The 12,983-nt window shown below is 32.2% G+C and overlaps 1 protein-coding gene across 1 annotated transcript in view; it reads right to left on the bottom strand.

Moving 5' to 3' along the window:
* The window catches only part of LOC129230712 (AFG3-like protein 2), a 58,897-nt gene that overhangs the window by 37,248 nt on the left and 8,666 nt on the right, over positions 1–12,983 (bottom strand). The window contains exons 4-5 of the mRNA XM_054865132.1: positions 8,823–8,982; positions 6,995–7,066 (exon numbers count right to left, since the gene is read on the bottom strand). Coding sequence (XP_054721107.1) covers positions 6,995–7,066; positions 8,823–8,982 — 232 coding nt within the window. The remainder of the gene's footprint in view (positions 1–6,994; positions 7,067–8,822; positions 8,983–12,983) is intronic.

The raw sequence follows: 12,983 nt of genomic DNA, 5'->3' as shown, positions 1-12,983 counted from the left end.
AAGAAAATCTACAGAATCTTTTGATATTGATCAAAATTTCGTGAAAGGATTTGATACGTTTTTATGAGAAATGTGTCAACAAAGATAATTCTGGATTATCTGGATAATAATGGCCTTGCGTGTAATGATTGCTAACTGCAACATTCATCTCTACATAGTATAAAATGAAGTCCCCAAAAAGCGTCTGTTCAAACGCGCAAAACTCGAGAACTACCAGGCCGATTTCACTGAAATTTTCACAGCATCTTTCTTTTAGCACTGGAAAAGTTTGCAGACTAGTTTGAAAAAAATTTGACGAGTAATTCTTTTCTTATTCCAATTTAGCTCCAGTTTTCACATAAATTTCCGTATGAAAAATTACTTTCAGATCAGATATTACATATCGTTGGAAAGAGTAGAATTTTTCTCGTTCTACGCAATTTGTTTCATGCTCTATCTTAATTACAGTGGGAGTTATTTGCATTTTTAGCTAGAATTTTTTTAGGCTTAGCTGAAATTTAGGCACTACTTTCTTCATTAAATATATCAATAAAAAGCAAAGAAATTGTCCCACAATTTTCTTTTTGACACCATAGGAAAAAGCGATATTTTTTTACTCCAGATCCATCTCGACCTATGGTAGAAAAACTGAGCTTCTATCTCGAAAGGAAAAAAAGTTACAAGCCTTTAAATCAAGTTCGAAAAATCTCATTTCTATTCATCTTGTTAACTATTTTATTTCGCATTTTAATTCCTTAAACTTATTTTATTTTGTGTTTCCATGGTTATGCTTCTTAAATTCATCTTTCTCAATTTAATTTCTTAAAAATATTTTAATATCTGTCGTCATTGTTTAGAAGGGAAATTTAGCATGTTTTTTTTTTGTTTACTTAAGCCTGATTGTTGAATATAAGTCACTGGACACAATTTTTATTTTTACGGTGGACCGGGCAAAGTCACGCAACGCAGCTAGTTATATTTGAACACATTTTAATAAAAATTACACTCATAAAACTCACACAGAAACAGAAAGCTAGTAGCTATTCATAAACTGAAGATAGGATAAATTGTCATTGCCCTAACTGGTTATACATATTAAAGGACTGAAGGTAGAAAAAAAATTTCTTCAACCTATTTTGTACATGTGGCAATGGGCTTTGAAGCAATTATTATGGTTCTTACTAATGGAGAAGCTTGGTAAATTCAAATACTTACAAAAGCATATTCAAGCTCAACATTTTTCTAATGTAGCACATTGTTAACTTCAGTAATTCTTTCTAATAGGGCCTATTGAATTGAAGTACTTAGTTTTGAGGATCCACCCAAATAAAAAAAAAATCCAAACAAATTGGAAAAACTACATTCATTTGAGTCAGCCGACTCTAATTTGTATTACCATTCATAAACCATTTTCCTTTGTCTTCCCATGCAAAATATGTTTATTTTCAAGTTTCAGCAAAAACGGAAGAAATGTATTAGGGCTCGACCGATGGCATTTTTTGGCCGATGGGCCGATGCCGATTGTTGGCCGATTGTTCAAAGATGGCCGATGGTCGATGGCCGATTGTTTTCCTCCAAATGGCCGATTGCCGATGGCCGATGGCCGATGTTGTTGGCCGATGGCAAAAAAAAAAAAAAAAAATCTAACAGAAATAAATTGATAAGATTGTCAGGTTTAAAGAATCATGATTCATTTCATTTTACTTTCTTTCGACGAATAAGGAATTGTAATCACAAAATATATATATCAGATTTCGACCTAAATTTATATTTTACGATCACCCAATTTAAACTTCACAAGTTTTTTCGCCACATCTGTACATGCATATGTACCTAAGAACATATAGATGACCGAAATTTCCATTTTGAACTCATCCTTAGTTAATTATCGCAAACTCACTTGTGATGTGATGTCTTCATCCGCGTAAACTTGCGTCACTCAAAAACGTTATGAAATAGTAAGTTGAAAACTCATACGTACGTAGTATGATCTAAAAGTTTGAGGCAAGCTGTATAAAACCTTACCCTGAATAGTTCACATTACCGAAGGACATCTATCTACAAAATTGTCACTTGAACGACTATGCACTTCTGCCAACTTTCGTATAGCTTTTAGAAGCACTGGCAGCCTGTTTCGCAACTTCCTGTAAGGCTTTAACTTCATCGTGAGGAAGAAGGCGACTTTCATGCTGAGGACGCACGGTTTGGTTTGTCAATACTCTGATATGACAAACAAATAACAACGTTTCGTCGGACTTAGCTCCGTATGACTTTTACCTGTTCCCTGCAAAAAAGATTTGCATGGACGCCACTTTCTTCCGTCAGGAGAAGATAAAGCTTCATCACAGAAGGTAGCGAAAAATGGCTTCCATGAGTGTTTCCAAAAGTTATATGAACGCTGGAAGAAGTATCATAGTCCCTCATGGCGACCTTTTGAAGGTGGGTGTGTTATGTGAATTATTCTGGGTAAGGTTTTATACAGCTTGTCCCCCGAACTTTTGGATCGTAGTACGTAAAATCTGTATAGGGTGTAGTTATGTTTTTCCTTTTTTGACTGCTGCTTAAGAATAAAATAAAGAAAGAAAGAAAAAAAAGGAAGAAAAACAAAGAGACTGTTTAATAACCAATTGATTTTTTTAAAATTGAACATATAACTGAGATTTCAGTAATATTGTCAAAATGTATGGATAAGGTACATTAAACATAGTTAAAAAACATTTAATTATGTTTTATCATTAAAATGAAAATTAAGAATAAAACTATAATACCGTCAACAAATAACGCAATTAAAGTGGAAAAATTGCACGTAGACATTTTTTAGTCATCAAATTAAACAAAAAAGGTAACAGGTAAATTTCAATATTAAATCATATTAGGAATATTTTTATATTTATTTAAAATTTATGAATAGAAAAGTTTGCATTTTTCATAAAAGCTATAAGAGTGACATAAATTTTGCTGAAAAAAGAAATAGCCATGAAAAGAGCAAGGTTCTTAAAACGAAACTACAATAAACAAACTCAATATTTACACCAAGTTAATAACTGAATATATGTACTACTTGATCTGATGTTTGCACACGTAATATTGAATAATTTGATTGTTTAATCTTTTATGAAGTTCAAATAATCAAAAAAGTTCAACGAACAAGTTCAAATTAAATTTTTCAATTTAACAATAATTTTATGAAATTTCAAAAATTGCATAATAGAAAATCCTTTAAACTTTTCTATAACATATTATTAAAAATATGATGAAAACAAAAATAACTTATTCATTGATTTTATATAAATACATAAAAATAGTTACTTATAACAGAAAAAAAATCGATTGCTATTCATGATGCAAAAAAGATTTCGCATTACGAAATATAGGTGAAACAAATATAAGAAATATGCAAAATGACATTTCATGACCAAAATAAATAATCGTTAAATATGTAAGAAATGCTTGACACGACGAGGGTGGGTTAGGAGGGTCACCATTTGATTTTGGGGTAACTCACAACATTAAACTTTTTGGCCTCATGTTTTTAGTACAGAACCGCTACCACCAACGCCTCGGAAGAGTTTCTGAATCTACTTCAGCACTTACGAAGAAAAAATTCAAAAGTCCCTTTGATTTCCGAATTATGTCACTATTCAAAACGTCTTTAATCAATTTTGTTAGATTAATTCTCTAAATTTTTCCTAAACAAAAAATAAAGCTTGAAAAAAAAAAAAAAAAAAAACTCTAATTTTATGAATGGTGTTACTTTTAAACAACTCAAAAGTACAACTACAGTTTAATTTCAGAAATTGAGGGGGTGGGAGGAGGGGCACGCAAGTGTTCTCGGAAATACAAAAAATAGTCGTAAAAAATAGAGTTCAAAGTAATCATAAACATTGAGCAGAAAAACTCTTTTAAAACTTGCATCCGAGTTTGTTTTGACGCGCAGGCGCGATTTAAAATATAGCAAATATTGCAATTGCACGAGAGGCCCCATAACCGTAGGGGGCCGAGTTACAAAAATGCTTATGATAAATGTTTTACATTTTCTATGATAGAGAAATAGGGTTCCAAAATGTACTTAGACGGGCCCCAAACTTGTAGCTCCGCAGAAGCGATACAAAAAAGATTCATACTACAAATATCGAAAAATTAAAAATTACCGTCGATTCAACGAGAATCTAACAAAATGAAACAAAACCGGTTTAGCCATCAAATATTTGTTTCCATAGTCTCCAATTCGGCAATATATCACCAAATGATCGTCAGTCTGAGGCGCTGTATTAGTTTTGCCTTGAAATAAGTAATTAATAGCCACAAAAAATGAGTAAATTGGCTTTTTAGAACATCCGATTGAAAACAAGAAGAGAATTGCACAACTGGAACGTATGCACATCCCACACGCGAAAATTTAGTCTTCTACAGCTTACCATTTTTGAGTTATGACTTATGAGAGATACTTACGTACATCCAACCGCAAGAAACAACGCAATAATTGACTTGTTTGGTACCTGAATACAGTATTAAAAACTCTTTCAGGGGTGATTAAAATAAAAATTCATACTGAAATTTAAGTAAACAATTTTATGTGAAACAATAACTCACTTTACTTTGTATTAAAAAGTAAAACAACAAAGGTCCTTTTTTTTTCCCAAAAACATCGGCCAATTCCATCGGCTTTTCGATGTTTTTTAAGGCCGATGGGCCGATGTTTCCTGCAAGTTAGCATCGGCCGCCGATGCCGATGCCGATGGCTAAATTGTTGAACCATCGGCGCCGATGCATCGGTCGAGTCCTAAAATGTATTACTATGGAGGGATGGCGATGAAATTTTGTCAAAACATAATACAAAACTTAATTGCACCATATTTCTTTTTTATTTTATATTTATTTTTGTAGGCTTTTAAAAAAAGTTGTATACTAATAGGCAGTGCTGCAGTTTGGGTAACATCCAAATATTTTCTTTTACCGTAAAAATAACGTTAATTGGCTTTACACCCTTTTTTCTTTTGACGAGTCTCCCCAAACTCCAAGGTGACTTCTATCAAATATTTTTTTCCAACTACTGCTAAGAATCATATCTATAGATATGGTATTACTCTGTATTATCCGGAATGCCGGAAATAAGTGAGGTTGACCAGCATGCCGGGAAATTCAAATTTTCCAGCATGCTGGATAATTTAAAGTTTATTTTGCAAGAAAAAAAAGTAAATTTCCCCACTCAGTTCTGATCAGAAAGTAAACTATTATGGTTCCTTTTATGGAACCAATGCTCTCTAGGACATGTAATTGGTAATTGATCATTCACCTATTATAATACTAGACTTACTATTTTAATTACTACATTAACTATATACATAATACTATATACAAGACAGAGTGTGTCGCCAATGCGCACATCTCTGGGGTCCGTTTTGATCTCCTCTGTTTGGAGAGAATGTTTTCCCCAGTGGCGTTGGTGGCTCTGACGTCACTTTGATTACAATAGTGGAGTTTGATAAGTTTGATACACCACACAAACCACTGTAATTTAAAAAATAAATCCCGAAAGTGACATTCTTTCAAAAAAAAGTCTACTGCTTGTAATATGTGTTTGTTATTTATGGTAGGTCATTATTAATGGATTTAATTATATGCCAATAATCAAGTCAGAAGCAATCATTCCTTACTGAGACTTGTTCATAATTTTTTAAAATAAATTGTTTCAGGTTCCTTTTAGAGAGGCAAGTTTATTTGCTATTTATTGAATAGATATCGTAAATTCTTTAGCACTAGTTTAGGGGAGGTAACTTACTGCTCAAATGTTTGCTTACTTAGTTTTAATTTAATTAAACTTATTCGTTATTAATTTTTTTTTCCTTGTTAGAAGAGCAAATGTGGTGACAAAGAACAAATTAGTAAACCTTTTTAAAAAATGAAACTGTTTATAATAAGATTTGTTTTGAACTTTCTTCATTTTCAAGCTGAAAATATATTTTTATAGCATTAATTTTTTTTCCCTAACCTAGATTTTTTCGCCATGCCGGAAAGGACTAGGCAAGTGTTATTAAAAATCTGGTGACCCCCGAATTTTGAGGCATGCCGGATAATGCGGGGTAATATGGTACATTTTGCCTTTTATACTAATCTGAGAATAAAAATTTTTCGATCAGACCCATGACCTTCATGTCTAAATAAGCAAACTCAAACATGTCTCAAGGACCTATAAGTTGTGTTGACCAAGTACCCACACAATAAGAGACTAATTTGATGCATGCCACGACAAAGATATCATCAACAGGTTGACTGAAAGCAGTTGGAGCAGAAACCATTTGTTCCTGACATTAAAAAAATAATTGGAGTTACATGAATAGCAATGTATTTAAAAATAGTTGACAAAGTTGATGCTGGCATGCTTCCAGAGCTTTTTATGCTTTCCTCGATTCATTTGGAACTAATTTTAATAAAGAATTGGATACCATTAGTGTAGCAACTAAACAAATGATCAGCAATACAAAGAAGCGATTCATTTGGAACTAATTTTAATAAAGAATTGGATACCATTAGTGTAGCAACTAAACAAATGATCAGCAATACAAAGAAGTCCAAAGAATATGGGTTTTTTTTAAAGACTCTATTTCAGACATTCAAGAACTTTCTGCAGTGGTTGAATAAAAGTTGTTGAATCTTGAAGAAAGAAATATCTCTTCCAGGCTCAAAAAGGGATGACTGTGGATTACAGTGAATATCAGCTTTCACTAGAGTAGATGAAAATGAATAAGCTGATAAAGTAACAAAAATTCTACAATCAGACAATAGTGAGGTGCCATTTAATGAAAAGAATAATATAAAATGTTAATAAGGAAAAGTATGACACTAAATTGCAAGAAGAAAGAAAGGGAGAAGTTTGCTACGCAATATCCCAAACTCTGCCAGACCAATTGCAGTTGCAAAGAAATTGAAATACATAGTATAATGAAGATAAATACATTAAAATAGAGAAATACTTCCTGGTTTATGCAACATATTTTTAAACTAACATACTTACATTATCTATTTGATTTCCAGGAATGAACTTTATCCTGACCCATTTCTTATTTACAACTTCAAGCTTTTCAACCTAATTTAAAAAAAAATAAAACATATTAGCATTTTACTATGAAAATAACACAAAATAATAACACAACTACAAATGAAGGGGGCAAGAATGTGATATGTCACATGATGTGAATTTTTCAGTAGCCAAATATCCAACCTCTAACAATATTAGAAAAATTTTTGAAATGTATAACACATTCTATTCTCTGCAAAACTAAAATCAGATATGTTTTTATCCAAATGACATAATCCATTGTTATGTTTATTTCAATTTTAGTTGTGATAAACAAAGATTTTGATTGAAAAGTCATTCCTTGTGCCTTGTCACATTTCTGCCCTCGGACCCTTCAAATCCAAATAACTCTCATAAAACTTACATATTCAGGTAGTTACTTTGAATTTTGCATCGAATTAGCTCAAAAACTTGAGTCGCAAAGATACTAATGAACTTGAGGGTGACGGATTTGGACAAAATTCTAGATATAAGTCCCTTCCCACTAGATATGTAAAGCGATTTGACTGCATAGGCCTTAGTTTGGCTGAAACAAGGGTCCAAGGTTTCTAGTTTGGCCCAAGAAATGCAATGGCGTTTCCATTGAAAGTTCAGACTACGGCACAACGTTCATTCTCCCAACACCTTTGGCGTCTTTTGTTAGTACGAGTGGAAGAGATAGCACCTATTTATTAATGGCATTATTCAAGTTACTTATGAAGTCGATTTTTTTTTTTTTTAATGTACAGTGTGCAATAAATCAGAGTTTTTTTTCTCTTAACCCATTTTTTGCTAATCATTGCGGAATATCTTTGGTAGCAGACAATATATATCCAGTTAAAGTAAGTGTTTTGTTTTTTTCGTTAGCAAACGATAAATACTTTTTACTAGCAGACGATTAATATAAAACAAAATAATTAGTTTCATTTGCAAATGATAAATATCCTATTACTACGTTATTTTGGCATTCCAGTTTTTGAAATTAAAAGTAGTGTCCAATTTAAATTTGGGAACCATTTATTAAAAATTAGTATACAACACAATTAATTCAAAGTTAAGTGCATGCTAATGGCTCATACTGCAGTACAATAGCAGACAAATAGGTAAAAAAGTAATTTTAAAGAAAACTCCATTGCATTTCTGGGACCAAATTATCAACTTTGGACCCCCATTGCAGCCGAACAAGAGCCTATGCAGTCAAACCGCTTTACCTGGATTCATATCTCGCAGGAATTGACCTATTTCTAGAATTTTGTCAAAATCTGTGACCCTCAAGGTCGTGCCTTTTGGTAGTAAGTACATAGGCGGCTCGAGCGGGGGGGGGGGGGGGGGCAACTGCGCCCCCACTTTTAAAAAGAAAGGGGCCTTGTCACCTCCCTTTTCAGGGCTAAAAATTAATGATTGTTTGAAGAATGATTTTTTTACAGGTAGATTGATTTATTTCATGAAAATAAAAACTACACATTCCAAATAATTGGACTTTCTTGCATTATTTCATAACAATGGAACTTTTAATTGGAAAAGGGAGGCTATGTTGGTCATCTGTATCGATTTTCTAGCCACGTTCCACATTTTTTAGAGGTTGCTTACTAAGTAATGTGGAAATGCAATACTATAAAGCTCAATTTTCAAAAAAAGGGGAACATTGATATACTTTTGGGGGTTCCCCCCCCTAAGCCGTTCACCTCTTTTGACCCCCCAGTTTTTTAGAGCACCAGCTGCTTATGACTAGGTAGTAGGATCTTGTTTATTAGTTCATTAAGTCATTAAATAATAAGGTACTTACAATGTTCCTTGCTAAATGCTGATTAACAAAATCTTTCCACGTTATTTCTTTGTAGCGTAGTTCATTATAAGCAACTAATCCTAAAATTCCTAATGCTCCAAATGTTAAATAAGCAGCATATTGATTTCCATCATCAGGGCTGAAGGGATTTTTTCCTCCCCTAGAAAGAGGAAAAAATCAATCTGTTTTAAGTCATCGCATAAAGTTTGATAAGATACATTACTTGATAAGATATATACTTTAACAAACTGTAACCAAAGTTGTTACCAAGATTCCACTCCAAAATTGAAATCAAATTAAAGCAGTTTAAAGCAACCCATTCTTCAACTATAGTGTTTTCTTAGGGCTATGGGAAAATCAACTACATTAGATTTTATGCGTTATTGAAATTTAAATCTGGTTCCTGCAGACCCCAGTAAGAAATAGGCAAATACAAAACATATAATTTTTAATTAAAGTGAATTGAAAAAATTAGGACTACAGCATAAATGCATATAAAGAGCAAAAATTTTAAGGAGCATTTTGCAATTTTGCAGTGGTAAAATATTGCATATAAAAATATTCAAAAAAATAAAAAATATATATATATATATTTTGAAGTTTTGTGTTAGTATTTTGACAATCATTTGAAAAACTTGAAAAAAGTTAGTATTTAATTTAATTACTAAAAAATTTATAAAACTGTCATACTCCAAGTATTAACAACTCCTATTTCCCATATCCACACATATGTCATTAAACTATTTTAAAAAATAATTATAATACAGTAAAACCTCGCTATAACGATATTTTGGGGACCAAAGAAATATATTGTTGTAGAGGGATATATTGTTATATCGAGGGCCTATATATTTTGATAATACAATAGGTTCTTTTTATTTAAATGTTATAGTATATGCATTACCTAGGTGTAAATGTTTTTATATATAGTATATTTGTAATACATTTATTGGCAAGGTGTTAATTATGATTAAATATTACTATCAATTGAAATAAATTCCGAGAGTAAGCTCGTAAACCTATCTCAAATCCGTTTTTATCGAAAAACATCCAATATTTTTGTTTGTTTGGCCGCTTTTTTGACTGTTAAGTCAACCAACAAGGTATACATTGAGTCCAAAGCAGGAAAATGATCCTCGTTTGTGGATGGAAGACTTGGAAAAAATGTCCGCAGAGATTCCATTTATTGGGATATTTGTTGCCCTCATCTCTTGAAACCACTTCAGGACGGCAGCATCAATGTTTTCATTAGTCGCGACTTTTAGTCGTTTTCGCTTGGGATTAACTGAATTTGATCTCACAGCATCTTCAATATGTTTCCTCTTCTTGAGGAACGTTGCAACTGTAGATTGAGATAATCCATATTTCTTAACTGCATCAACCTGCTTCATTCCTTCATCAATATCGCTGATGACGTTGAGTTTATCTTGAAATGAAATTTGCTTTCTCCCTGCCATCTTAGGGAAAAATACACTAGTGAATAAAATCAAATCTTTCGTTTTCGTCGATCATGTGACAGTGATGACGCAATCAGACGGGAATGTTACACCTTTTCGGATCATCTTCATTTGCCACTCACTCAAAAAAAAAAAATGAACATTTTCTGTTTTTTTACTTGGCAAGCATTTTTAGGTGTTTAGTTTCCCTCTTTATGTGCATGTTTTCTTTTCCCAAAAAAGAAAAAAAAAACACTGTGGTTTAAACAAAATAAAAGAAGAATTTCGGGGGGGGGGGACAGTTTCAGCTCTTTACTCCTTTGGTCTAGATGCCTTTTGATACAAGGGAGCCTTTTCTTTTTGTTCATATGTGTTGCAAAAGAAATTTATACGATTGTACTGCTGTTTTATTTATTTTGGAAGGTGCATTTTTGTTTTGACTTGTGAAAATGAACTATCTCCAGCGTGACGCCATTTTGGAAACGCATTGTTTAAAATGTAGCGCGAAACTTGGAGCTAACCATTTTTAAAGAAAAAATAAAGTTTTAAGTTTTTTTTTTTTTTTTGAAAATAGGAGGGGTTACTTTCATGATTTTACTGTACTTGAAAACCAAATTATCGTAATAAAGAGGGGTTGAAAACTTAAAAAAACATCGCTTTACAGAGGTTTATTGCTGTAGAGAATATCGCAATATTGAGAGGAGGATAACATCACACACACATTGAATAATATTTGAAACTTTTTAAGTAGGGTTCAGAAATGGAGAATTGCGCCTGAGCAAAAAATCCTGACAGAAACATAATGTCAGAAAAAGGCATTTATGTTATTGTGAGAAATGTGAAGCAAACTTCTTTGCAGAGTTTCTGCTATTGCAGAGAAACTAAACGAAATGTGGAGTAGTTGGCAATTCCGATAATGCACAAAAACTGGTTTGTGTGAAATTATTGTCAATTAAGTTTAAACATGAGAGACTAAGTTTTCCTGAGCCATTAAAAATACATTACGAGTGTTTTAAAAGAAAACAGAAAATGGCAGCAGGAAAAGCTTTAACGAAAATATGTAATATTAAATATCAATTTAAAAAAAAAAAAAAAAATAATTCACAACATTCATGAAGCAGTTTGTGTTTCACAGAGCAGTTTTCCTCACTATTATATTAAAATTTTATCAAAACAAATAAACTTGGCTTGGAAATTAAAGAAAGAGAGAGAGAGAGAAGGATGATTGTGTGAAAAGGTGAGAATTTTTTTTATAATTCAATAAAAATCTAAGCTACTACTACAGTAGAGTCTCGAAAATCTGAATTAATTGGGGTTCATGTCACATCGGATTACTGAAAACTCAGATTATCCGTAAAGGTTTTCTAGATTGATAATCAACACTATTCGAACGACATATCGCGGGGTACATTTTACTTCCTTGTACAAAGTAAAGGAAGTATTTTTTTCACAAATAAATTTTTATTAAAATTTTGACAGACATTCCCGCTTAAATTGCGTCTAAATGAATTTCAAATTTAGTTTTTTGCGATTTCGGTACGTATTTGTGTGTGCACAGTTTTAGGCAACCAAAGCATGCGTTTTGGCAATGCGTTTGTGCCCGAATAGAAACCATTTCGACGAGTTTTCTGTATCTATCAGAGTGCGTGTGCATATATGTATCTTGCATGACACAAAATCGGTCATGGTTGTAAAAGGTTTAAATTTCGTATATGAAACTCATGTTGCGTCGAGTTGTGCACCTCCTTGTTTTTTAATTACAATCAGATACTCCAAAAGTGATGTTAACACCTTCTTTAAGTCAATTTTGAGAACCAAGTTATTATCTCCAAGGCATGTAAGAATATATATCTTGTAGTCATAATACATATCTTGTAGTCTATGGGTAGACTTTGGGAGTTGTTGAAACAAACTTTTCAGTGTCTTTTTATTATTTACTGTAGGTAGATAATTAGTTTTTCAATAGTAAAATTTCTATTTTCATATTTTAATGAAAATATTTTTTTAGCGGCTAAAAACATTAATTTCAAATATAAATGTAGCAACTTGGATTAAGCAGAACCTCTAACCTTCGAGACTCGGATTTTCAAGACTCTACTGTAGGGGAGACCGGGGCAAGATTACTATGTTAACAATTTTCGTTGTTTATTAATTTATTTTTAAGGATACTAAAATTAATTTTACATGAGCTGTTAGAGTAGTGCTTTGTAATATAAAATATATTACTATTTAATTTTTTAAATAAAAATAAGAAAGGATATTTTTATTTTTTAATAACTTTATCAAATCTTCATCTTGCCCCAGTACTGGGGCAAGATGACTTTGACCTTGGGGCAAGATGACAACACTGAAAAAGGTTGAACATATTTTATGTTTTGAATATGTTACTTAGTTTAACAAATGATAACTGTGCTTTTACACCTTACAAAGTATCAAATTAAGCGTAATACATTGTAGCGTAATGTTGAAGTATTAAGGTGTGCAGCTAACAATACACATAAAACAAAATGCCATTTTCATAATTAACATTCCTCATGCCACCATTCTTGGCTTTTACAGCACTGGATCCATTCTTCTGTTGGATGGTCACATTATTCCTCTTGACAAGCAGGATATATTATAACACTATAATGCAACTTGATAGCTTGGCATGAATTGTATAGACTTGGGCCTACAGGAACTTAGTTTGAGTTTTTTTACTCCCTTTTAAGCTTCACAAGCTTAT

This window comes from Uloborus diversus, chromosome 9 (assembly GCF_026930045.1).
Source record: "Uloborus diversus isolate 005 chromosome 9, Udiv.v.3.1, whole genome shotgun sequence".
Taxonomy (NCBI): domain Eukaryota; kingdom Metazoa; phylum Arthropoda; class Arachnida; order Araneae; family Uloboridae; genus Uloborus; species Uloborus diversus.
Note: the sequence above shows the minus strand (reverse complement) of the source record. Positions and strands in the feature narration are given on the sequence as shown.